Genomic DNA, 27,953 nt, shown 5'->3' on the forward strand with positions numbered 1-27,953 from the left:
TCATTCACCTGGCACGGCCGCCATAGGACTACAGGGTGTCCATTAAATCATATCACACAGCCTTTCGCTCCCCTCTGCCTCCCCCGGGCTCACGGCACGCTCACGCTGGCGCTGCGGATCAGCGGATGACTGTGGTACGAGCGGCGAGCAACGAATGCCCTCACCCGCGCACGGCGCATGCGCGGCGGTGGGGAGGGAGCGGCCCGTGAGTCAGCGGCTGCCGCCCGGCGCTTCCCGAGTTCGGCGCACATCCGGGTGTCGCGGCGCCGCCCACCGCCGGCAGCCGCCCGCGGTCCGGGGGGGGGCCGCGCCGCCGGGCCGGGCTTTTCCGATGCGCATCGCCGCCCGTTCGGCGGCCGCTGGCGTGCGGCGGGGAGCGGCCGCGCTCCGTCCGAGGTCGCTGCCATGATGCCGGCCCTGTCCGTCCCGCGGCGGGGCTGCCGCAGCCTGTACCGGCTGTACGTGCGGTGCCAGGCGGCCCCGCTGCGCCGCGCCTGCCACGGTGAGTGCTCGGCCTCCCCGAGCGGCTGGGAGCGCGGCGTCACCCCGCGTGGGGCTGGGGGTCGAGAAAGAGCGAGGTCAGGTGCCGCTGAGGCAGCTGGGGCTGCGGCCGGCCCCGAGTGCTTGAAAGGACAGCGTTCCTGGGGTGGCTGCTGTGTTAGTCGGGTCGTAATGTGACGAGCGTCGTGTGCTTCTCCCAGCGCTGCGTCGGCCTCCGGCGCTGCCACCTGCAGCCTTCCCCGCAAAAACATGGTGCGTGGTTCGTTTACCGTCATTCTATAAAGTGCGTTCTAACAAGGCGATACAAGTCTGTAAAGCAAGGCCAGGCCTTCCCTTTGGGTTGCAGGTTCTGCATGGTTAAAATTCTTACCAGCTTTCATACTGTTACTTAGGGCTGAATTGCGACACAGGCCTTCTTCGGTAGCGGCTGTTAGTGAACCTTTAAGGCATAAAGTAAAGAAGACTATCATCTAAACGTACCAGCCGGTTTCCAAGCACTCACTGGAGCGTAGGGAGCAGCACTGCCTGTGTCATGTCACGTATTCACTGCAGTCTTCTAAAAGCCTTAATCACTGAGGTCACCGAGTTTTGTTTCCTGGGCTTTTGTACACTTGCAACACTAAACAGAGAATGAGAGCTTATTTGATGACTTTGCTGTTTTTCTCTGTAAGGTTCAAGTCAGTGACACTCACACGTGGTGTGTGTGCTGTGAAGGGTAACAGTAAGAGTGAAGTTGTTGGTGCTCTTACAGAACGCACAGTTCTAGGTAACAGTCATTGTATTGCAAGGTGAATTATTCATGCGTGATTAGCCATACTTTGCATGACCTGATTTACCAGCGCTGCTTGAGTATTTTCATCCTGTGAAATTATTTATTCCTTTAATGCATTTTTTCCAAGGGAACTGTTGTGCCCAGTGCACACCAGGCTGGAGGAGCCCTGTGCCCTCTCTGCTGCCTCAGCCGATCGGTTGCTAATGCAGGCGGCCTAAAGGCTGCCCACCAGTGTGGCTTCCTACTTGTCTTTTTTACATGTTTGCATTGTAATTTGTCTGTTGTAAATACTATAGAACTGAAGATTTTTCTTCTCTAAGGCTTTTTATAAAACATAATGCACTTTTATGGCTAAATTTGTTAGCTCCTTGCTCTTCAGTTGAGCTTTGTAACACATTTTGTTAATTGGTAACATACAGTTTGTACAGAGCGGGTACACAGTGAAATGAAGTGACAGCACTGGCTAATAGTTTTGTAGTGCTATGGGTTTGTTCATTTGTTTGTTAAGACTTTGAAGCAGTGTGACTGGAACCAGGAGTTAATGTATCAATAAGCCAGTCTTATCTAATAACTTAGTATCTCTGTCCTAACTTCATCTAGAGGTACTTGCCAGAGTATAGGGAAAAACAAACAACCATTTGACTGGAATGTAAAAGGGGTGTTTGCAGAGGAGGGAGGAAATTGTGTTGTTCTTCTGTGTTATGGATCTTAAGCGTTGGTAAAATCAGCACCAATCAGTACTTTGAAGTTAATTTTCCATAACATATGTTGGTATTTTTGGACAGTCTTCTTTTAAAAACTGTTGTCTGAAACATCATTTTGTCCTCCCTCTGTCAGGATGGCAAGCTTCAATGAAAAGTGGGAGCCTGTTTTGTGTTTTGCCATGCAATCGTCCGCCTGTGCAGCTGATGAGTCAAGTGAGAGTTTATACCTCCAATGGTCAGAAGAAAGATCTCGGATCAGAAGATAAAAATGCATCTACCCCTGAAGAGGCTGCTCGCAAAGTTGGAACAGGTACCACTGGGCTGAAGTAAAAAACATTTATGTAAATGGGAAAGAAAAAGTGTGTGTAGCAGCTGATACTTTTATTCCACTGCAGTACTAGAAATGTAGAATTCTAGTATTTGTTTCTTCTGGGCATCTATAAGTTTCAAATATGTACATGGTAAGGAATGCTGAAATTTACTCCTTTATCCTTGCAATATTTAAATGATTTATGTTTAAGAGTAATCAAAATTAACATGTGGATATCAGCAGGGATTGGGTAACAAATAGAATACATGAATTTTCTTTGGCCACTTTGCTTGTTTGAATTTTTTCTGTGCTGTTGCAGGCTTGCTGTGTGAAATGGTCTAGTAATGAAGACTGGATGAGTGTAAATACTGTACACTGGGACTTCTCCTGATCAGGGCATAGGTGATTGGTGAAAGAAGGCTGAGCTGTTTCATATGTTAGAGTTCTCTGGTCTTGCAGTTGTCACACCTGTAGTGTTCACATTGAACATTTGATGTAACAGACAGACCTTGGCTCTGCTTACTTTTCAGTCTTGTGCTAGTTAGGTACTTGGGAAATTCAGCAGTGTCTTGTGCTTTCTCTGTCATAGCATCATATATGTAATATTAGCAGGTATTAGTTCTTATTTTAGTAACTTGTAAATTCCTGAGGCTTTGCAGTGGTCTTGAAAAGCTAGTAAGCATAGTCTGCTAAGAGTATTACTTTTCTAATGCTTGGAACTACAGAATTAGATCTCAGATGTTTCTCTAAGTGTAACAATTAGGTATTGTTTCCAAAGTTTGTAATCAAATTTTAGAACAAGATAATACTGCTCCCACTTATGCTTCGTGGAAAATCTTGATCTGAAGATGGTTGCTAAAGGATGAAAATCTTGCAAAAATATCTGCTCAAATACAGCAAAATGTTGTAGAGTCAGTGGTAGTTGTTGGTGTCTTCTGGGTTCTCAATATGCAGCTACTGGTGTTCTTGGAGGTTGGACATGTGGAATTTAGTCCAGCACTATTGCTTTTGTGGTTGCTGTAAACTTATGTAATTGGTGCCTGTTGTCCAAAGGAGTGTCCAGTCCCTCCCTGACTGTGCTGACATTAATGATGTTCAGGCTTGTTTTGTGTACAATTAGTTGCTCTCTTCTTCTGTGGGGGTTCAGGTAGATCAGTGAGCTGATCCTGCGCACTGTCTCGGCATGATCTGGAGGAGACATTGCCCTTGGTGGTAGTACAGCCTTAAATCCCACTGAGCCTTGAGGGTAGCTTTGCCATATGGTCACTGTAAGACTCACCTGTTGCTCAGGGTGTTGCTCAGGGTGAGTGCACATGAAACCGACCCATACGGATGTTATGTGCGCGTGTTTCGTTTTGAAGTTCGCTTTGGAATGCATATTGTTACTTTCACATTTCAAATAGGGAATGTTTTCTGGGGCTTAGTGGATGGAGCTTCATTCTGCATTATGGTTATGTTACCGCTGTTTGTTTTAAAAATAGCAATATTTTTTGATACAGTTCTCCAAAGATTGTGTACTGTATGTAATGGTTGACATAATTTTCTAGTAACTCAAAAGTTTGCCAAATAATGAACTATTCATCGACCTCAATTTCTTAATCAGTAAAGTTGGGGAACGCTTTTTCTGTTAATGGGATATATTAAAAAAAAAAGAAAAAAAAGAGAATGTATTCATCATCATCATCAAGGTCTGTTTGCCTGCGAAACAGTCATAGTGAATTGAAGTATTTGATGTATATTTTTTCTTACTTGATGTACTATGATGTTTTTTCCAGTCTCTAGGCCAAGGCTGTGAAGTGTGAGAGGGTAACTGATGTGGGTAGAGTGCAGTGAGGTCTCCCTTGAGCCTTCTCTTCTCCGGGCTAATCAATTCCAGCTCCCTCAGCCGTTCCTCATAAGACTTGTGCTCCAGACCCCTCACCAGTTTCATTGCCCTTCTCTGGACACGTTCCAGGACTTCGATGTCTTTCTTGTAGTGAGGAGAAAGACAATGCAGTACAGAAGTTGTGTTTACTAGTCTAAAGTTTTTTCATTTAAATTGCCTTAAACTGTGTGTACAATGTTAAAATATTTATAAAAAATCTGGATGTATTCTGCTATATGTTACATGTTTGTGATCTTTTTCAAGAGTTCACTGATCAGTACTATGTTAAATTACTTCTGTTTTATGGAATGTTCTACTATTCATGCTTCATGTTTTGAGACTTCTAAATGTTGAAAGTCCAGGATTTTTTATGAATTATCATAAGAGAAGGCAATATTAAGCTATAATCTTACACTGATCAAACTATTATACAAAACAAAAATGACCCTGGGTGTTTCTACATTTGCAGTGAGCTATATTTTTCTTTTACAGGACGAGATACTGGCAATGCAGATCAAAAGCAAACTTTCCTTAAAGAGCCTATCCAAGTGAAAGGTAATGAAATGCTACATGTATTGTAACTTTACTGCTGTCAACTAGTGGTCAAAAAAAGAAGTGTGTAGAGTAGCTGGCTTCTCTTCAGTTGCCTAAAAAGTTGTGTGAATAACATTTTAAAAATACTCGTGTATCAGATTTGTTTGCTACCCAATTGTCGATCAATATGGCTCCTGAAAAAGTAGAGTATAAGAGTATTACTTATAATTATTCTCTTGTCCATAAACTTTACCTTTTTTCAGTTACTTCTTTCAAGCTAATGCATATGTCAAGGAAGAAAATTAACTTGCTTTCTCACCTGTTATGACAGTCTGTCCTCCCTGTATCTTTTAAGGCCTGTCCATTCATCATTTCAGATATAGTGCAGCTAAGCTGAGTATTTGAAATACTTGATCTTCCCCAAGTCCTTATTCTAAATCTTCCTCCATTCCTTCTTATTGCTGAGTTAATCTAATCAGTGTGGTTTCTAAATATATTTTGACCACATGAACTGCCTAATCTGAGTGCCGTAGTGTTCCTATTTGTGCTTGTAATAAATACTCTTTTGTCTTTACGTTGTTTAAAAACATAACTGGATAAAATAAAGGCATATCTTTTATCATTTTAGTTTGTCATGCTTGATTTCGCTCTATCTGTATTTTAAGTTTTTATTATGTTGTTGTGAAGTTATGCTATAAACTCTTGGGAAAGAACTTGATCAAAACAGAAATTTCACTTTAAACTCCTTTAAATAAGGATCTTTGCAGAGAAGCTGACTGAGAACACAGTAAATTATCTACGTTCTTTCCTGACTTTCTCACGTTCTTTAAGAAAAACCCAAACTCATCAGATCACAGGGCTCCTCAGTAGCAAGGTGAGGTCCCGTGCAGTCTGCAAAGGTAACAAATCTTACCTACAGGATTTGGTGTTGGGGAAAAAAGAGAAACAGAGTTCTTTGCTGCCATCTCATTTGTCAGAACAAAGCTTTCCGAACTGCCATACTTGAATGCTGTATTAGCGGCCAGACAGCATTTCTGACATTGAACTTGTTGGATACGTAGCTGACAGTGAGAGTTAATTGTGTAGGATGTTTGAGATCATTGAACTACCCATGTAATGTTTTTGGAGATGGAATGATCCTACTGCTATTTGTTTCCACAAGTGTGAATGTTTCTGTCTTTTCTTACACATTTTATGCCTTGCTCACAAGCAGTATTTCTTGGATCTCCACTTAGAGGTATCACAATTTGATATCAAATTGAATTGCACTTTGCAATTTCTGCTTCAGTCTTCTCTCCTTCTGTTTTTAAGTGAAAGCTGTCCTCAAAAAAAGAGAGTATGGACCAAAATACACGAAGAACAACTTCATTACTGGAGTCAGAGCAATTAATGAGTTTTGTCTCAAATCCAGGTATGATGGGTTCAGGTTGAAATTTAAATAGTGAAAACATTTGCATCAAAAGTAATAATGGATTATTCTAGAGTGATTCAGCCCAGCAACTTTTTCTGAGCACTTCTGCAGTGTATATAGTGCTAAGTGGCTAAAGTTAGCTCTTGTTTACTTAGTGTTGCAGTGCATTCAGAATCTGAACTTAGTTTGCATGTCTCTGCAGTGGCTTCTTAAATTAATTTACCTGTATTTATATGATCATAATCTTGGTTGAGGAGTGTCCACCTGTAGAGCAGCTAATTGCTGAACACTTCATGTTATGTGAGGTCTGTAATTTGAAGTGAAATATAATCCACTTCAATGCGACCTAACTCCAAAAGTAATGCCTCCTATTCATTTCCAAGGAAACTACAAGAGATATAAAGAACAGAATAACAATATTTGATAGAGGAAATTCTTAGCTACAAAATACCATTCTTTTTTCAGCGTAATATTTATAAATGGTGGTGACTAAGCTGTGAACCCTCTTATACAGCACTTGTATACAATCAGTTACATGCAGATCATTCACTGGAAATGTTTTATTGCTTTGTCTTCGATGTATAGTACTTTCATAGTGTGAGTACACAGTCTGGACTTCTGACTGTGGGAAAACAAACTCAGATTAAAATTTAGGATTAGAATAATACAACCTTTGCTAAACTGCTTGTCCACTTTCCTTAGTGATTTGGATCAACTGCGGAAAATTAAACGACGAAGCCCCCATGATGACACTGAGACTTTCACAGTGTACCTGAGATCGGATGTAGAGGCAAAGTAAGAGAATTTTTGTAAAGGAAATGTTTGGCTCATTTAAAATGGCTTCTGTGAGAGGGAGAGCTTTTAAAAGTAAAGTTTACAGTGTGAAAGGGCGACAATGTTTTTCATTTTCTGATTGAATACATTTTATTTCTTAATTTGTGTAACTGTAATCGAGTTCATGGAGGCTGTGTTTCATGTGTTCAGTGGTGAAACACTTCACCCCTGCTTCTCTCCCAATGTTTTGCTCTGCAAAGTAACACAGGGATTCTTGTCAGGAGGAATGATGTGGTATTCTGTTTTTAGGAAAGTCATTTGTAACATAGTTAAACTAAAAAGCAGTTACAGGTCTGCTGTTTCATTGCACCGATAGAACTGTTGTTAAGCTACTTCTACTCTGCACAGGTCTCTTGAAGTTTGGGGTAGTCCAGAGGCTCTTGCTAGAGAGAGAAAACGACGCAAAGAGGCGGAGATCAAGTACAGAGAAAGTAAGTATGGAGTTTTCAAATCAATTCAAGTAAACAACAAAGTATGATTGGAAATCCACTAGATTGTGAACGTATTTGTTATTTTGTTGAGAATGTACAAAATTGGACTTACCAATTATTGAATTAGATTTTATAGCATATTGTTAGTGCAACTCATTACCATCTATGTGGTAATATTCTGATACTATCTCATCGTTTATTAATCATGTCATATACCAAGAACATATATTGAGTTGAAATCTGTTGTCATACTTTGTTTCTAGGGGGTACTTTTCATTTCTGGATGATAAAAAAGGTTTGGGATTTTTCTTACTGAGAGTATTCCAAAGATGTAAAACTTATCTAAATTTTTATATTGTATTTTTAGCCACTTGTTTTTCTTCTGGGTCTGTTTAGCCTTGAGAAAAGAAGGCTTAGAGGGGACTTGATCCAGGTTTATAAATACCTGAGGTGTGGGAGCCATAGTGGCGAGGCTGGTCTCTTTTCAGTAGTGCGTGGGGACAGCACTAGGGGAAATGGGCTGAAACTTCAGCATAGGAAGTTCCGCATGAATGTGCGCAAGAACTTCTTTACAGTGAGGGTGACGGAGCACTGGAACAGGCTGCCCAGGGAGGTGGTGGAGTCAGTCTCCTTCTCTGGAGATATTCAAGACCCGCCTGGACACCTACCTGTGCGACGTGGTGTAGGGAGCCTGCTTTGGCAGGGGGGTTGGACTCGATGATCTCTAGAGGTCCCTTCCAACCCCTACAATTCTGTGATTCTGAAATGAGTTCAGTGCCCTTCTGCTCTAGAAGGGGTAAAAACATACTAAAAACATCTTTTTGCTTAAAATTATTGTTGTAATCCTCGTATTATCAATTGCAGCTACAGTTAAATCAGTATAGCTTGTAATGGATTTGTTAAAATTCAGTTAAAATCTCATGAGAGGTAATACTCCAGGCATACACTTTAAAATTAGAGATGTCTGAAAACATTAGAGGCTTTTAAAAAATAAACATACTGTTGAAACAATTTTGCCACCGGAATATGCAGTTGTTTACTTTGAAATTAACAAACAGCATCAATGAGTGGAAAAAATACAGTTGTTGAGTCACGCAGTGAAACGTCCTCTCTTCTCCCCTTTTGTGGCACAAAGGATTGGGACAGGGAGTGTAGAAGCCCTGGATTCAGCTATACAGAGTTGGGGGTCATTTTTTTGTTTGTTTTGGAGGTTTTTTTTTGTTTGTTTGTTTGTTTTTGTTTTACATAAAGGTGAAGGAAAGCAAAAACTGTATTTTGCAATTTTCTCTTTGTATGTGATCCTTTGTTGCTCGAAATGGTGGCAATGTATGGGATCATAGCAGATTTTATTGGGCATTTTGTGTAAGTGTATAGTATTTATTTCTGACTTCCAATATTAACAATATTGGGTGGGAGTTTTTTACAAACAAAAGTCCCTTTAGGAGATTTTAATTGGATAAGACTATCTAGCTTTTACTCAAACTCAGCTGCTGTATGGAGGGGGGGGGGGGGAACAAAGTGACAAAACCTTAAATTCCCAGAACTACTTGTATCTACAAAGTATTCATGGTAACGTTTTTTTGCTGCAGATTTATTTAGAAACCAAAGGCTATTGAAGGAATACAGAGAGTTCTTTGGAAATACTAAGGTAAGTAAGTGCTGTTTTAATGTTTTTAACTAGAAGAATATCATGAGATGATACGACAGTTTTTAAAGGAAAAAAAGGTTGTGAAACAGTTTCATAAACATAACTATCAGAACAGTACGTGTAAGTTTTTCTTTTCTTTGTCAGTTGCCTTCTTGGTAACAAAGTTGTGTCTTTGTTTGGATTCTACTTAAATGATTGGGTATCCAACCTTTTGACTTGCCTGAGCCTCATTGAGCAAACACGAGCGTCTTGGGCCTCATATAAAACGTACTATGGTTAATGTATATAAGTAATAAAACTTACTTTTTGCGTATTTTTCTTGAAACTTAAAAAGCAGAGAGCAACAGAAAGATAAAACTAGTGGGATATTTGACTCTGGTTTTGTGACACTGAAGCCTTCTGCGATGGAAGTGATTACAATCCTTAGTGAGTTCTCAGGGTGTTCATCAGAGATTTTAGCTGAAATATGACCGTCCTTGACAATAATGGTTCACAAATGCACGTAGTGTTAAAAAGTGGGCTGTGAGTTGGTTGTGCCTGACCTTCAGTCTATAAACTTGTATACGCTGTTAATTTAAGAAAGTGGAGTGGGTTTCTTAAGGAAAAAAAACACCAGTTCTTAGCTATGTGCCCTGCATTACTCTTGGTCTTTCCTCTTTGCTTAGGTGGATGTATTCCCTAGATTCAGGTGCTCCATCATGGTAGACTGATTTCTTCATTTTCCTGCTGAACAGCTGGCTCCTGCTGTTATGGTTGCAGTGGCCCCTGGTGGAGGCTGGAGGCTCTGTTGGCTGTTTATCTTTTTTATAGCCCTTCATTTGTAGTAATGTGTACGACCTCACTGCAGTTCAGTGAACACTCGGAATTAAATTAATAGTCTTCAAGGAATGCAGCTTCACTTTTTCAGTACAAAGATGTTATTGAGTAATTTGTTCAGTAGATACTTTAGGAGATCTTCAAAGTTCGTCTACTTTGTTTTAGTAACTTGTTTTAATATTCACTTATTTTTACAGCCACGCTCCAGTGCAGCAGCTATGTTTTTCAAGGGACCAGGGAAGGTGGTAATGGTAGCTATTTGCATGTAAGTTTGAAAAGGGAAAAGTTTTGGTTGTGCAAAGATGAAAAATATTGTTTTTTATTATCCTGGAAAGGGGAACATTCTGTGTACTGAAGATGAAGATACTTGTGTCTCTGTAACTGGAGTTAATAGATGTGTTTATTTCTTGTTGCTGGGAAAGATACTCAGTAAATACATTCGCCAATATGTGGAGATGAAAGTATCTCTCTGATCAGAGAAGAACATATTTTTTTGGAGATGATGAAGTGATTTATTAGTGCTAAAACCAACATTATGAAGGACATGCAGAGGCAGATGTTTGAAGTTGTCCACTCTTGCTCCCTTGTGAAAGGAAGCTTTTAATCAATATGTTTTAAACAGTCTTTCATATGACAGCAGCAAATGATGCCATTTTCTGTTTCTGCTGTTGTTCAGTACTGTGTATTACAAGTTTGAGTGGAAGAAGATGAAACTAATGATCCTGTTTTAAAAGAAATGAACATAGAGAGTATCTGGCATCATTCATGAAAATAAGTGAAGTTTTCCTAAGTATGTCTTAATGATGGCTGCTGCTTATTTCTCATAAGACCTGTGCATTTGTAAAATATATATTTAAAATGAAATATTTCTTTACTAAGACATTAATACAAAATGAGCAAAACAGAAACTTAAGGAAAAGTACTTTTTTAGCTATTCTAGTTTTCTTTTGAAACAACATGCTTGTTGCCTAGGGGAAAAAACACAAATTTCACTTGATGGAAAACTTACCTCTGTCGTTACTGCTTGTTCCTCTAGCAAGCGGGAATGCATGATTGTACACTGCTTCTAGTTATGCTGAAAACATTAAAGATCAAATATTCAGATGTTTTTTAGCTTATTTCTTCTCTTTGTTTTCAGAAATGGGTTGAATTTTTTCTTTAAGCTGCTTGCTTGGGTTTACACGGGTTCTGCAAGTATGTTTTCAGAAGCTATACATTCTTTAGCAGACACGTGCAACCAGGTGAGTTTTTTTTATGCTGCCTCAGTTAGCACTTGTAATTATTTTTTTTCAAGAATAGAAGTAAATACTTCAGAGTATTTTTATTATCCTGGAAAGCAGCAATTCAATGTACTAGTTAGTATTTAATCTAATGGCCATTTAAAGTCTCCTTAGTTTTTATTTAATTGAACAGTTACATCTGAGAGAGCGTCTTTTTGTGTTCTTCTCAATTAATAAGTAATATTTTTAGGTTTAAATCATTCTGATTACGAAGCCTGCCCAGGGTGTGCAAGAGGAGCAAGACGTACTCTTCACTGCATATGAGGAATAAATAAGTGCATTTTTAGTTTTCTGGAGGCAAGGGGGAGTATCACATAAAACATAACATTATTGTGTATAGTTCTTTTCAGATTGTAGGCTGATGAAGGCATATTTTGTCAGAAGTGCACGTTACTTCAGAAACATTGCTAAACAAGGGGCTCGTCCTGCTGTTCTGCAATCTGAGTGCAGAGTTGTTGCTACTCTATGGCACGTTCACTTGTAAAATATAGTGATTGCTGCAGGCTGCGCTTTTATTCTTTAAGTAACATCTGTAATTTGGCAGAGAGTTTATAAACCAATAGTAATTGACCTAATCTAGAGGCCTTATTTGCAGATTCTAGAAAGATTTTTCTCTGATTATAAACAAAAACCCATTTCAATATTTGGGCTAGTGTTTATTCTGAGATAATGTATATATACTACGGGAAGAATTATTTTACCTCTCCCATGATTACTTTCAGCCTTCTAAGCTGTTACTTTTTCCGTATAATTCATCATTCCTACTTCAACTGCAACTTACTTTCCCTTCAAGTAACAGGATGAAAGTACACTGATAAAGTTTATACAGGTTAAAATATTAGTCACAGATTGTCCTGGGACTTATTCCTCATCTTGTTTGTCACCACACATATGCATAATGTAACCAGTCCTACCTTCTGGAAGCAGAATTGGAACCAAATACCTGAATTTTAGTTGATGTGATCATCCCTCTCTGCCTCGATCCCTGCCTGTCCTGGACAAGAATGATATACTGGTCATCTTAGTGTTATTATGTGCTTGTCCTCATACCTTCAGCAATTAAATTTTAATTTCTCTTAATGTAAGAATAAGACAAGTCAGAATGTAAATTCTTAAAGTTTATTTTAGAAGTAAGTTGAAGGAGGAGTTGTAATAATTAGAACTGTATTCATCTAGTCCATGCATTGTCGGTGAGACTTGAAACAAAGCTGATGCACAAAGTATACATCTTTATTGTTTTATCTGAATGTTAAGTCGAAAAACTTCTCTTGTCAAATATGGCAATAGAATGATAAAATTTGCTTAGTCATTGCTTGTAAAAAGAATGCTGAGAATTATGAAATTATTGCTTTAAAATTATATTCTGTTGCCATAGCTTCTGTACAATCCCTCTTCAATAGGGATCTATTTAATGTGGTTTTGTTTCCTGAAAAAATGTGTTTTTTCACACTGAAGGAGAGTGAGAACACTTGTGATTACATGTGTTGTTCACTTCAGGTTGCAACTCTAAAATCTCTTACAGTTATAATTAACAATTGTTTTGTGGGGAGGAAAAGGATGACATTTGGTTAACAGTTATGGAGGGTTATGCTCCAGCTCCAATAAAACATGAAGAATAAAAGCATGTATGCAAATCAGCTCATTGCATTTGCTTTTATTTCTCTTTCAAGTTCAGATGAAACAGAATATTACTAATATTTTTTTCAATTAATATTTGCTTGTATTTTATCCTAAATAGGCATTGCTAGCTTTGGGCATCAGTCAGTCTGCAAGGACGCCTGACCCCAGTCATCCGTAAGCTTTTGGAGTAAATAATGGTTTCAGTAATCATATGTAGGAGTAAGATCAGCTTTGTGCAGTTCTTATTCTTGTTCTATGTGCCATTTTTATATCATTTCTGGAATGCTTGTTATTTTTAACATGGGGGGGGGGGGGGGGGGGAAGAAAAGCAAATGGATTTCTGCCAAACTGCAGGAGTTCTAGCTTCAATGGCTTGATATGTGTTATATTTAATGCTTTTTGTTGTGTTATGTGTTTTGATATGCACTGTTTTAATTGGCTTTATTCCTTTTAAGCTATTCTGCGCTCATCTGCCTCTTCCAGTGGTTAGATTTATGTCGTTTTTATATATTACTCACATGACTATTAACATTTAAAATACAAACAACAACAAAAAACACCCTAAGCCCCAACAGAGGGGTTTTTTTTGTTGTTGTTTTTTTCAAGCATACTACATGTGCTGCAAGAAGAGGTGTTAGACTCAAACTACTGTTTACTCTTAGCTAAGTAACAAGTTTTAGTGATAGTTCTTACAGCTCTGTGAGCATTAGAAGCTACCATCTCCATGATTCTTCCGTGTTGGTATTACATACTACTGTTTGAATGTCTCCGAGAGATGTACTGTTCTAGTAGCAGTTAATATCAGAACAGGAACGAAGGTACACTTTGATATTGCTTTACCTCTTCCCTCTGCTCATAAAGACTGCAAGCATTAAAGGTTTGCAGTTAGCTGAAATGAAGTTGTCAGATTTTCTTCTTCCCTTTTCATTAGCATTAAAAATGTGTAGACCAGCTGCCTATACGGTGAGAGTTTTTGTTTAGAAGTTGCATTTCAATATCATGTAAAAGTGACATGATTTTTTTTTAACGGTAGTTACAAAAAAGCCCACACCCCTTCAGTCTTTATCTAAGGGACAGTAAAGCCAGTGTAGTTTGTTTAAATAGGAGTTAGGCAAATATATATGCTTGATGTCTTATTACATACTTGATAACGTTTTTTGAGTGGTCATGGAGAAAGCTTGTAGACATGTTTGCAGAGATGTGGGAACTTATTTTCCTAAGTCACTTTCTTTCTTTATCTCTAGGTATGGTTTCACAAACATGCGCTATATTGCCTCCCTGATTAGTGGGGTGGGCATTTTTATGATGGGCGCAGGACTTTCTTGGTATCATGGGATCATGGGTTTAATCCACCCTCATCCTATAGAATCACTTCTCTGGGTAAGCTAATCTTGTTTTGTTATTATATCTGTACATGGTACTACTGACTCAATAGAAAGTAGTGGTACCCTCTGACATTCACTTCTGGAGTCATTTTGAATCCCAGCACAGTTAACTAAAACCATCATTAACGACCATGTTTTGAGGGGAAAAAACTCTTGTTAAACCATAGCAGATGTTACAGAAGAACAGCTATTCTTTAAACCCTGCCTCTGCCCTTCTTGCCTCCCAAGATCCTTTTCTATTTTACAATATATTGCATATTTCAAGTATTGTTGGTTGCACGATCACTTTTGTTTTTCTGTTTATGAACAACTACGTGGCAGGGTGTCTAATGTCATTCTGGAATGCAGCATTAGGGTAGTCTGTGGTGAAGAGGTTAATATGACAATAACTGAGACTTCTTTTTCCATCCCCACCCCACCCCATACAGGCATACTGCATTTTGGCAGGGTCATTGGTATCTGAAGGAGGTATGTAGCTCCAAGCAATATTTCTACTGAAATATTCTTAATATCTGAGACTGTGCTGTGAGTATTTGCCTATACACAGGCCTTACTTACACAGCAGTAAAGTTTTGAACTCTTTTGGTGACAGTTGTGCTAAACAGAATAATTGGAAAACACAAAACCATGACACTTACCTATTTGTAAGCAAAGCATTTGAAAAGCATAAGTAGAATGTGTTTTAGGTATTTAACTGTCCACATAGATTAACTGATGATTTGTTTGGGGAGGGGTGTGTAGAAAAGGATGCTTCCTGCTGTGTCAAAGAATCGTTAAATAATCAGAGCTTTCTTGATGATCTGTTGTGATGATACAAAGAAAAGTCCCCCTCCTTTTCAAAATGAACACTTTTCACCTCTACCTTTTTTCAGCAGCTACTTTGGTCTTGTTTCAGCTACCCTTCTTGTTGCTATCAATGAAATCCGCCGGAGTGCTCGAGCCAAGGGTCTGTCATTTTATCAATATGGTAGGTGTCCTTAGAGCAGTAAGATAATGTGATTATTTAAAACAGAATCTATTTGCTTGCATTTGCATAGTTACATATAGAAATATTTTTGTCCCTTCACTTCCAATTTGCCCTTGCTTTATTGGTTTGTTTTCTATTCTAGAAAGAAAGGCATCTTACAAATTAGATGATAACCTGTTGATTTAAGTAGCAGTACTTAATTACTCTTACTGAATTACTTGCATTTTTAAAATAAATGCTGCTTTACACTTTTCAAATGCTTCCATGATATACACTGGGTTTGTTCTCTTTATTCTTGAATGCTTTGTGAAAGCATATGGAATCCACAGTTTACAACTATATAGTTATGGAATCTTTTTGTCTAATTTGATAGTGTTAATATCATTCATAGAGTACTATGCAGAATGTAGTAAGACCAAGATTTCCAATTCCTGATTTTTTTTGTGTATGCAGTCGTGCAGAGTCGTGATCCGAGTACCAATGTAGTGTTGCTGGAAGATGCTGCTGCAGTTCTGAGTGTGGCTGTAGCTGCTACCTGTATGGGTCTGACTTCTTTAACAGGTAAAATTCTGCCTCAAATTGAGGCAAGCCGAGTATGAATTTCTTCCTGTTAATTATATGAAACGCAGAGTATTTGGCTGGTGTTGATTGACTTAAATATAGCTCTGCTCTGATGCCTGAACTTATGTGGGTTTTCAGAGGTTTATACTGTTCTCTGATCTGGTTTCCAGTAATTTGAGTTAAAAGTATTTAAAAAAAAAATAAAAAATGGTCTGTTTTTCCTTATGTTTGTTATTAAAGGGATTAGGCTTACAAAAGTACTTGTCCACAAATGGACCTAACTTTCTTTTGAGCTGTTTTTGTGGGCAAGCTAAGATATTTTAAAAATACACTTCTTATAGTCACATATTTAAATTGCATATTCTACGTAATTAGAGCTTCCGTAATCAGTGGTATTCAGCTGCATGTGCATGTTGGGGGGTATTTAAGGAAGCAGTTCTTTCCTTCCTTTTGATATGTAATGGTGTTAGTATTATATTTTGATTTTAATAAGCGTTCTCGAGCAATGTGGCAAACCCAAATCATGCATCATCTGTGTAGCAGCTGGTTCAAAATCTGCCTTTGCACAGTTAAAATGGATTGAGGGAATGTTACTTATTTGCCCCTGTTAAAGGTTTTGACTTTTTAAAATAATTGTTTACAAAAATGTACAGCAGTTTTGTGTTTCTGGCTTTTAATGATTGAGCTGCAAGTCTAATTTTTTAATGGAGAAGTCTTTTTTTTTTTAATTCCAGCTTTAGTTTCCTATGTAAAGTTCAACCACAATATTGTTTCTACCAATTTGAATACATGTTTAATGTCCGTTATATAAATACTGTGTTCCAGAAATGGTTAATATTTTAAGGTCTTTGAGTTGATAGGAAAAATCATGTAGGACATCTGTTTTGTTTTCCATCAAAATGATAGGTATAAATTAACTTAAAACAATGCTGCTTCACTAATAAAAGAGCAAAGACGTTTGGTTGGGCTATTACCTATGTTTAAATGCATAAACTTGAATCTGCACCCAGAAACCCGAGTAACTGAACTGCGTACTCATTTATCTGTGTTGCAGTAGAAAGGAATATATGATATTTTCTGTCTGAGAGGGAGGAGGGACTTGAGGCTTTATTTTATGATGACTTTTTTCTTCTAACTTCCTCTTGTTGATTGGTAGTAAAGAATTGCTAATGCCCAGAATAAAACAGAAAACCACACCTGAACAAACTGTGTACTCCTTTCAGTGGGAAATCTGAATTACCCGATACGTTTTAGAAATGCACTGTAAGCTAATTTGAGATGTCTCATTTAGGAAATCCATACTATGACAGTGTGGGGTCTCTTGGTGTTGGAACTTTGCTAGGAACTGTGTCAGCATTTCTAATCTACACTAACACTGAAGCCCTGCTGGGACGATCTATTCAACCAGAACAACTGCAGAGACTTACTGAGTTACTGGAAAGCGATCCTGTAGTAAGGTGAGAATCTTTGCAACTCAGAAATTCTACTAAATAACAATAGCAGGAAAACAACATTGGGGAAAAATCATTGGAGCACTTAAGAGAAGTCTTCTTGTTATAAGGTGGAATCTTCCGTATTGAGATTTTAGAATATTAATTGTTACTAAGTTCTGTGCTAAAGATTTTAATAAGTGAATGCTCCTACCTCTCAGACGCTCTACAGCTGAAAGGAAACTGCGTGTGTGTAACAATTAATTCCCAGAACTGTCACATGACTTAATTGAGAAGGCCGTGAAAAATGTAGAAGTATCTTCAAGTACATGAAATACTAGCACAGAAATGATGCTGTAATGGTGCTTTTGTAGCTTATAAGACTTAAATGTTTTAATTCTGTGTTACTGTTAATATTCGGTGTCTGGAGTTCAGTAGCAGCTGCCATTGAAGCGCTGCAGTAATGTTATGGTGTAATAGATTCTGCACGTTAGATGCTTACAGAATGAACACAATGCTAATGTCTCTTTCTTTGGAGATTTGCAATTGGAAATAACAAACTTACAGCTCACTGTAATTCCAAAATCTTGCATAAATGCTTTTTAAAGAGCTGTTTTGGATTACTTCAACCCTATTAGACTTAATTTAGAAGCAAAACACTTCTGGTTTTCATATTGATCTTTAGTTATGAGTATATTTCTGAGTAAATCAGCTACAATATTTTAGGGTATTTGTTTGTTTATCTGTAGTCAGTGCCGAGGTCTGAAGGAAAACAAACAAAGACCTTTTCAACTATTCCTGTGTTAAAGCCCTGCATCGTCAGGAATGCTTCAGAAATGTCTGAACAAATTCGAAAAGTTCAACTGTTCTGCAATTCACATCCCGTATTTTAGACTCTGCTTTTTTCTGGCCTGGATGGAAAAGTGTGGAAACTTAACATGCACTGACAATTCTAAGTTCTATCTGTGTTAAGGATAAAGTAAGTTTTTGTTAGTCTAACTAGGGAAGTAAAGGTAGAAGAGTTTCATTGTTGTTGTTTTAAAGCATTGTGCTGTTGAAATGAACCACAGCATGTCTAGATCTAAACTTTATTTGTATCCTGCCCCTGAAAAATATAGGGCTTTTTTTTTATTACCTCTATTTGTGCATCATGGAACTTAAGTAACAAACGTGAGTGAAGATGTACAATAAAAAAACAGAAGGATTCAGTTGTCCAAAATATTGCAACAATCATCTGTTATGGACCTTTGAGTAAATAAGTGTTGTCACCAGTTACAAACAGCTGTACTGTGATTAGTCACGATCAATTATTCAGTATGATCAAAAATGAGTTCCAAACACAACATCCAGAACTTTTTCATGTGTTAAATGTAGCTTGGAATAGAAAATACTCTCAACCACACCCTTACAAATTGTGCATTTAGGTTGGAAAGGACATTTCTGTAATTGCAATGAGTCCTTCCAGTAACTGCCACAAATCAGCTTGTTCCTTACCTCAGAATTGAGGGTACTGAAAGATTTTTAAATAGATGCATGTATGTGTTTTTAGTTCCGGAATACATTATGTTTTAGAGTGGAGGAAAGAACAAAACCTTCTGCGTAGTATCAGATAAGTTGAACTTAAAAGCTAAAAGCTTATCTTTAAATTCTTTTTCAATACTACGCATCCAGTTCTAAATCTACCATGCTTCTTGTAGTCTGCCTTTCATTGTAGCCATCCCTTAAATAGATGGGGATACTTGCGTTGGCGTAGCATGTACCTGTGGGAGTGTTAAATATAAATCAGTATTTAACGGAAATGTGTGATGACAAAATGATTTTAATAATTTCAAATTCAAAAATGACTGTTTCAGAGCAATTCACGATGTTAAAGCCACAGACATGGGAATGAGCAAAGTGAGATTCAAGGCAGAAGTAGACTTCGATGGACGGGTTGTTACACGTTCTTACCTGGAAAAACAAGACATTGAACAGCTGCTACAAGTACGTTTAAACAAAGTGATTTAGTTACTTCTAGCTTTTGATTTTGCTTTGCAGCTTCAAGTATACTTAACAGTTTTTCAAGTAGATGAGACGTTAAAATGACTTCTTTGTTTTGGAGGTTTGCAAATGTCTTTACTTTGTGTTAATGTATCTGTATGCAGAACTGTAATTATGTGCTGCTGAAATAGACCCATTTCTGGGCTTAGCGGGACTTGAGTAAGAAGGAGGGCAGATTTTTAAGTCAACTTAGAAAAATGAAGGTCTGTCTAAAATCATTCTGGTGAGAATACAGTGCATCAGATAAATGTTTTTTAAATTACAACAACTTCAGACAAAGCTAGAAGCCTGTCACCTAAGAATAAGCATGTTTGTTGGCCTGGGTATTTGCCTTGGGTGCTAAAGATGCAGTGGCAGTTCACGTATCTTGCCTTTCAGGCTAGACTTGAATATGGATTATTTGCATGGTGTGATTCAACATTTTGACAGCATTCGCATTCATCAATTAACCATCCTCAATGTCTCTGATTCTAGTGTAGTTACAGAAGCTTTTTTTACATCCCTCCCTCCAGTACTGAAAAACCCCTCTGAGTTGAATTTTATATGGTAAAGCTATGAAGTCTGAAGTAAAGAATAATCTATCTAAACTACAGGGGGAATTTTAAGTAGGCCAAATCTTTTGCTTACACATCTATCTTCACAAGTAACTACTTATTATATGCATTTGCTTGTGTAGCTATCAGATTGGTCTCTTCTGTCTTTTCAAAATGAAAATTTGATGTCTGAGTTTTATGTGTGTCCATTAAAGATGACTTTGCAGTTGTCTGAATTTACATGTAATTACTGCAATTCTTTAAGCCGTAAGTCCATGTTTCAATTTTTAAAACATACCACCCTTTAATAACAGTAGAAGTATATATGTATGTGTGTGTACATATAAAGAAAAAGCAATAGGTAATGCGTTCATGTATTGGATTTCAGTTTAATATGTTTTTTGGAAGGAAGAGTGCTATCAGATTTGTGCGACAGGGAACACAGGTTTGCTTGATTTTTATATTGCCAAGTCTAAGTTAGTTTGTTTTGCTCTTGCAGCTGTTCAGTAGTACCCTTGTCCCAGCTATGAAAACATCTTTAAAGGATAGCCACTTCCAGCAGGACGCGGTCGTCCATAGTCAAGGGCAGACATAATCCTTGCCTTTTTGTCCGTGTTTCTTTGAGTTACTAGCTTATCCTGTAATGCTATCAACACTGCTCATTCTGAAGTGGTAAAATTTATCAGTTGAAGTGCTGTCGTTCAGATTAATCTCACTTCTTTTGCTTGTTAGACTTGCCCTTGTCATAGCCCAACATCAGTGGGACTGGGGGATATTTTTTAAGCCTATTCCAGTACATTATTAGGCTCTTCTGTCCCATTACTCTGCAACTGAAAACAAAGCTGTTGTTTTGTCATTGTATATACGTGATGAATTGACTATTTTACTGGCTCTTACCAATCACCTATCTGTCCTATACTGTACCTGTATTATCTACTCTGTGGCTGAGATACTGAGGACAAATGCCTTCTGGTCAGCTTGGTTCTTGGGTATAAGAGCTCTGAGGAAATCAAGGAGAGTAACATCCTGTCTTCCTTAACCTTATTGTTTCAGTTTGTTATGCATTTAATCTCTTGGTCTTAGTTCTTATCAGCTGTCTTTGAGTGTTTTTCATATTATCGAGTAGCAGCTTTCACAGTAATTGTTGTGGGATATAAGATGAGTTGGTAATGTGATTCTCAGGCTAAGCAGTATATGGATAAGCAGGAATGCGTGAAAATGATGAAAAAATACAGCATCCTGCTTACCCAGCAAGTGATACCCTAGAAGCTTCTAGAAAATGAATGAAATTCCCTAGGCTTAGTTTGCAAATAAAGGAGGAAATGAAAACTATATGTCAAATGGAGGTGTAATGATGAGCCAGCTATTTGCATCAAATGGATATACTTTTGTGCCTTTGATATGTCAGTAGGAGATGTTTTGAAAGGAAATGGTAAAGGCAGATAGGTTTTTTCTGTTTCTTTTTTGCATTTCCATTCCTATTAAGCATGTCAGAACCCTCTGCCGGGTTATTTCTAACGCTGTCACCACCCCCCAACCCTTTACTTAACCTCTTAAATCTGATTTCTTGTAAGGAAATTCAGCAAGTGAAGACCTTAGAAGAATTAGAAGCGTTCATGCTTAAGCATGGAGAGAACATCATCGACACGCTGGGAGCTGAAGTAGACAGACTTGAGAAGGACCTAAAGGTAAAATTTAGCTGTTTAATACGGAATGTATATTCTGATACAAGAGAGGAGAAGAGGAGAAACTACTTGCTGTAGTTTCACTGAATTCTGAACAGCAGCAAAACCTTGTTTTGTTTTGCATTTGGGTCAGTTTTATTTATAGAACACAGCTTTCAATAAAATAAGGCCAGTGCCCCTGTAAATGCTAGAGTATTCTCGTAATGTCAGGTTATTTACAGGCAGTGAATTTTGTTTTGGCTGTGAAGCAGGAAATTTCACATTATTTTTAATCTGGTGCTTAGCGTTCTGTTGAAGCTGATATCACTGTGTGGTGAGAGCTCAAATCACTCAACTTATTCTGCTCATGTTGAAACTGAACAGTATTCACTGCTTTCATAGGCCTGTCTTAACTTCTCGTCATCTAAGATTTAAATGCATTTGGGTTAATGCAACAAAGAATCATTGCCATTTTTAAGTTCCTACTTATTTTGTGGTTGTTAATTTTACCTTTTCTGACACAAATGTAGAGCTGTATGTATACTGATTGCCAGACATATTCAGTAGTGTTATGACCATCTTTTCCTTTGATCTGGAGGTTCTTCTCAAGAGCACGTCTATCCTTGCCTACCATTTTTGATTAGTATTCTACTTTTAGTCTATACCCTTAGAGTGGTGCTGTTTAAAAATCAAAATATTTTGGGGATGTAATTGCATCAGCAGATCCAGTTCTTCATGGTGCTTAAGCTGCAGGCTCATGACTAATTATTTTATTAACGTGAATACTGGGATTTGGTATAGTTGGGGATTTCAGATTCACGTGGCTTTGAAGCTGGTGATTTTCAGTATATCTATTGTGGATTATACAATCCATGTAATGAAAAATACAATACTGGAAAGTGCATATGTCTTAATAGAAACAGTGTTTTGAGTCTTCATAAATAGCTTTGATGACACATGAGAAATTATTTCAGCAATTATCCATTGTTCTGGAAATTACTTGTTACATGCAAGTACATCACTTCAAGTATGTTTTATTTGGGCAGTTTTTAATATAAAAACTAATTGCCTTTTTAAAATTGCAATAGCTCTTTCATATGTTATAAAGCATGAGCTAATTCAGCTGTGAAGTTAAAAAGTATTTGTCTAATAAAAAGAGGATTCGTCTTCAGAACAGCTCAAGGTAACGGCTCTATTGGTTGAACCTACTCCTTGCTTTAAAATCATTGATGTTACCAGAAAAAGGAATTTGTTATCCAGCTGCCAGAATCGTACTAGAAATCAATTATTTCTATATAGATGCGAAAGTGTTGAATATTTTCAACAAAAAAGTAATTTTTCTTAATTCTTCTTTTTAATTTCAGCAACGCAATCCTGATGTTCGTCATGTGGATTTGGAGATATTATAGACATAGCGGAAGAAACCTTTAAGTTGATAGCAATTTGGGAAAGAAGCCATATAAATGGCTGAAAAGCTTCTGAAATGACAGTGACCTCAGCAGCGTACCTCGCTTTAGCTTGCAAGCTTCCCAGACTGTTAGCTTCTTAGACTGCTTCTTTTTCTGGAAGAGCTTTAGACTCGCAGTCAAAAACTTCCATGACAAATCCACTTGAAAAGCTACTTGACTTAAATTCTGCTGGAGAATCTGTCTGTTTACTGCAATTCGGAACTTCAGACTTGAAGTTTAGATGGGCAAACGTAACTGCCTGAAAACACGTAGCACACTTAGTTTTTTCCATTCATGTCCCTTTGCAGTCAGTTTGCACTTCTTTAGTTTCTTTCAAGATATCATTAAAGGTTCTTGGGAGATATTAAGATTAGCTATGATGAGTTTGTTCCAGTGGAACCTGCCAACCTTAAACTAATAGTTATTTTTCAGCTGTGTGATTCTTCCACAGTTTTTCTTTCCTATGAGATAAATTCCTTCAAACGGGCGCTGACCTTCTCTCAATTACCGTGACCTGGAAACCTTTTTGCCACCGTTTCGATTACCAACAGCACTTCAGGGATAAAAGAAATCGGGTTTTTCTCCTTGTTGGATTCTGCTGTATGTGATCAACCTGAGGATGCTGGGTTACCGTGAAGAAAAAAATGGAGAGGTTTCAGTGAATTTCCTCTGTTTAAATTCCATTCTTTTCTTTTCCCCCCACCTTCTTCAGTTATTATTATTATTGTTTTGTAAATATCTTCAGATGTAATCTGGGAGACACAGTAGTGTTCAATGAAAGTTACCTGGCATTTTTGGCTTTTTATACTTTTAATAAGCAGTACTGCCATAAGTGGTCATTGCTTAGAAGATGTAAGAAATGTACTTGGCAGTAATAATAGTCGAAAAATGTATCAGAAGTATTTATAATTAAACACTTGAAGAGATTGTATTTTTTATTTATTTACTTGTAGGTATTTTCCATTTTCTGAATTCTAAACTACTTACTTTGTGGTTTGTTTGTTTTTTTAAGCCCATGTTTGTCTGAGAAAGGGGAAGAATTGTTTCAGTGGTCCTCAACAATCATGAGATAGTGTGACAATGAGATAAGTGCCTAGTCTTTATCACTTTGAATTCCGCGATTCTAGCACTATACAAAATCAGCCTAAAGGTTTTCTGCAGCGGGCCCCTGAGTCATACCAGGTTCTTCAAGAAGCAGCTGTTTAATAGAGGCAGCGATCATGCAGATTGAAATGTAAGTGAAATGACTACGTATAAATAGCTGAGGAAAATCCTTGATGCACTTTAAAATATTTCAGCAAAACAAGAATTCTTCATGGGTGAGAGGTGGTATTAAAAGCTTCCTGCTGATTCTGTTCCTGAGCAACGATGGATTGCCTGACAGGAGAGATGCTGATAGGAAACAGGTCCTCAAAAATCTATTTATTAATATTAAGCTACAAGCATTGCAGTAAAGAATAATCATGGAAGCCAGTAAGTCCAGATTTGCCTAAAAGCTTTTATTATTATTATTATTATTTTTTTTTTTCATATTAAATACCATTTAGCAGTGAATTAGAAGAAGTTATACTGGCATACCTTTTTGCCACTGAGAAACACTTTGCTTGCTGGTCATTTTATGCAGGAGAACATTCCAGAGCTTATTTGAAGATGAGGCTTCACATACAGTAGCTATGGGTGAAGGTATCCCTGTCCCATAATTCCTCTTCCTCAATGGCATCTTCGTTAGCTTCTTATGGCTAATCTGAAAGGCACCATTTACCTGTTTGCTCCCATTGTAGCACCTGTTAGTATATAGAAGCCTGATGATTTGAAACGTGTTTAGTGAAAGATTTTAAAGGTAATTTTGCAGATGTACCATATCAAGTAAATACCACTTACTTTAGCACATTATAAATCATTTACCTTTCTCCTCACTCTGTGGCGTGAACTTCATCTCAACTCATTATGCACTCTGCTGATGTTAGTCTTATTCATGAAGAGCACTGGAATCAGATAAATGCATCACCTCTTTCCTACTTACTAGAATCTCTCTGTGGATTTTGAATTTGAATAAACACTTAAATTGTTATTCCAGAAATGTTAAAATCCTGAAGAGGACTAAAACTGGGGAAATCTTCTTTCTGTGGAGAGGTTATAGGAGGCAGTCAATGTGATGTAAATGATCTCTGTGCTGCCATCGCCGATGCCAGCAGAATAAAGATGTTATAGTCTGCCACTTTGTTAGAGAAATTTCCCTGAGTTAGTAAACATTTCCTAGATACTGAAGTATTCCAGTGTCTTTTTAAAGAGCACGCGTGAGCTTATATTCTTATGGTACATCTGCTCCAACAGCTTGTAAAAACGTTTTCTTATTCATCAGAGTGTAATTCATATGATTCTTTAAACTGGATTTCTTTATCTGAGTCAGAAATATGCCCACGTCCACATCTTTTGTTTGCATCGCAAGAAGAATCTACAGGTCTTTGTCTCCCAGTTGTATTATTGAATATATGAGTACGGTATGTTAAATTTAAGAACGTAGTGCTTGAATGGTTTGGATAGATCATAGTTGCATAGATTGAGCATCTATTTCCATTATCTAAAACGGATCTGGATGGTGATGTACCATAAAAAAGCAGAGAAGTTTTGGCAGTTCCTTATAAGCTTATGTATCTTGTCGTTGGGTGAAAACATGGATTGATTGGGCTTGTCAGGTGGGAAAGGTAAGATAATTGCAGGTTGTTATATTCACGTGTATTTAGAATAATGATTTGCAGTCTGTTTTTAAAAGTTTTGCTGTTTTTACTACTTGAAGAAAGAAGAGAGTTTGAGGGATGTGGGTCCAGTGCTTCATTTCCTTTTGGCTTAGTGTTCTGCTAGGAAATGTTCATTAATCCATTTATGTGATGGAACTGAAGAAAACTTGTCAAGTGTAGAGGAGCAGACTTTTCTCCTCGTCAGAAATACAACTCCATGGTGACTCTTTTGGATGGCTTTTAAGCAGTATTTAAAGAGCGGGGATTTAGCTAACAACGAAGTTATATTGCAGGATTGTGTTCAATAAATGTTTAGTCTTCTAAGTGATTTATTTTTGTTGGCAGGCTTTACAGGTTTTAGTTTTTCAAGCTGAGTTCAAAGCACCGCTGCCCTCTGCTTTGGAGTTCGCTCATTTGTTGTGGTGTGTCTCATGACTGTGAAATCTGTGCTATTTGAGGAGGACTGTCTTAGTATTCCAGTATACCGAGTGATCGTAATGTATTTTAAGTCAAAGTTGGCTGGATGCTGATACATGTTTGCCTTGAGAATTTGGTTTTCAGTTAGATAAGGGTAAAATTCTGAAGTGATTATCTTTGCTCCCATGAATCAACTTAAAGCCTGACTTGTTTATACGTTGTGGAATTCAGTTCTTTGTGTGGCCCACAGCCTCCCTTTTCTAAAGCATTTGGTTCAGTGTGCCGCTGGCACTCTGTGATTCTGGTAAGTGAAGCTTTTTCAGTTTTACCCACAGACTGACAAGGAAGAGAGTACAGGGAAGAGCTTTAGATTTGTTTTGCGTAGGCAATGCACTCACTGCAATTCTGTGTTCTCCTCATTTGTTATCATTTTAACCTCCTTTTCCTTAGAAAAAGAAGCAAACGTGGCAGTACCGCAGTGAGATATGGGCTACCTGCAAAGAGTTTTAATCCCACAATTAAATTCTCAGTTAACGAGCAATGTGAAGAGAGGTGGCTGATTTCAGTCCCGTCCCTCCTCACCTGCCCACCAGTAGTGAAAACTCATACAGTCAGAGAAAACTTGATGCTCGGGAGATGGTATAATCTCAGCTGGAAGCTTCGTTGAGGAAGTGTGCACCAGGTGAGGGGAGGTGAAGTACTTTTAATTGTGGAAGTGGGAGCTGGAGTGGGAGTGAAGAGAAAACGACTGAGACGCCGTGCTGAAATGTAGAAGAAGTGCAGTGTTGGAAGGACTGCAGGACTGTTGCAGTGGCCTGCAACCATTGTTGGATATATTAGTCTGTGTTATCAGGTTGTGTCTGTGGTTAAGCAAGATTTCTGGATAAATCATGCAACGGAGCTAAAGAGCACTTCCAAGCAGTAGTACAAAGAGGATGTATGCTTTATAAAATACCACTGAATTAAAGATACAGTAGATCTGGGGCAAATCGGTGTTCTCAAGGACAGTTTCCTTTTTCTTTGTCTAAACACTTATTAAAATAGAAAGTTTTGGTTACTTCTCAGAAGTGTCACACAAAGGGTAAGACTGGTCATACTTCAGCATTATCAGTGTTCATAGCGCTGTTATGGGGACAAGGTGTCTGCTGAAGCAGTGTAATATAACTCCACTCTAATGTAAGCTAAGCTTGATTTTTCTTTTGCAACTTAACCTTAGATTGTATTTAAAGCATTTGAGGTTGAGATCTGCTGCTTCAAATCTGAAGGCAGAAGAACAAAATGATGCAATGCTGTGTAAATGATGCAAATACAAAACTTTTTGTAAGTTTCTCTTCCAAGTAAAGACACTGAAAAAGGACGCAAGATGAAGCGTCTGAAAAACATCTGTAGCGTTTGGGAGGCGCGTTGGTTATTGACAGAACTGCCAGAAAGTGGGGAAGCCAACAGTGAGGATATTCACTGGTGGTAGAACTTTCTATGGGCAGCCTCAAAATTGAAAGATGTTTTTCCATGCAGCCTGTTCTCTATCCCCCTTCTGCGCCCTTCTGATGCCTGCTGGTGTGCTGGCTATTCCATTCTCTCTTGGTTACTTTGTATTAGCAGGGAGAAGTCAGTTTGATTTGTGAGGTGTAGATATTTAAGTATTTATCTGCGTATGTTTTCTCATGTTATTATGACTGAATTTGGTACACCTTGTAAAATGTCTGGAAGCTGTAATTATTCAGTAAAATGTTCCATAGCTGGTAAAGGTTGTGTTCCGTTAATTGAAGCAATTTCATGTATTGCTTTGAAGGTGGTCATTAACACTGGCTTTAGGCGGTTGATGGTGATTTGCCATATTTCTGAATTAAAAGTTCAGTTACGGATGCAAAAGTAAAGTTCTATCCATCTATCTCTACTGGTTATTCAAACTGCTCTTTCAATGCTATGAGCATGCACTCCATATACCAGTAACCTGCCCAGAGTAGCCAAGCTGTGTTTGTTAATACTTTCTTCACTGCTCTGAATCCTATTCACCTGGATCTTCAAAGAGTGAAATTCCTTCC

General features: G+C 38.0%; 1 protein-coding gene across 1 annotated transcript; it reads left to right on the forward strand.

Annotated features, from left to right (window-relative positions):
- Positions 1-136: 136 nt before the first annotated feature.
- Positions 137-27,795, forward strand: SLC30A9 (solute carrier family 30 member 9). The gene is given in 19 exon segments (XM_072335254.1): positions 137-302; positions 305-502; positions 2,111-2,287; positions 4,644-4,706; positions 5,997-6,096; positions 6,799-6,891; positions 7,279-7,361; positions 8,951-9,009; positions 10,023-10,090; positions 10,964-11,066; positions 12,844-12,899; positions 13,970-14,105; positions 14,539-14,578; positions 15,006-15,077; positions 15,531-15,638; positions 16,930-17,095; positions 18,922-19,051; positions 21,216-21,329; positions 22,670-27,795. Coding segments are annotated over 19 exon segments (1,959 nt in total). The 5' UTR covers positions 137-154; the 3' UTR covers positions 22,715-27,795.
- The last annotated feature ends 158 nt before the right edge of the window (positions 27,796-27,953 follow it).

The sequence above is a fragment of the Excalfactoria chinensis genome, chromosome 4 (assembly GCF_039878825.1).
Source record: "Excalfactoria chinensis isolate bCotChi1 chromosome 4, bCotChi1.hap2, whole genome shotgun sequence".
Taxonomy (NCBI): domain Eukaryota; kingdom Metazoa; phylum Chordata; class Aves; order Galliformes; family Phasianidae; genus Excalfactoria; species Excalfactoria chinensis.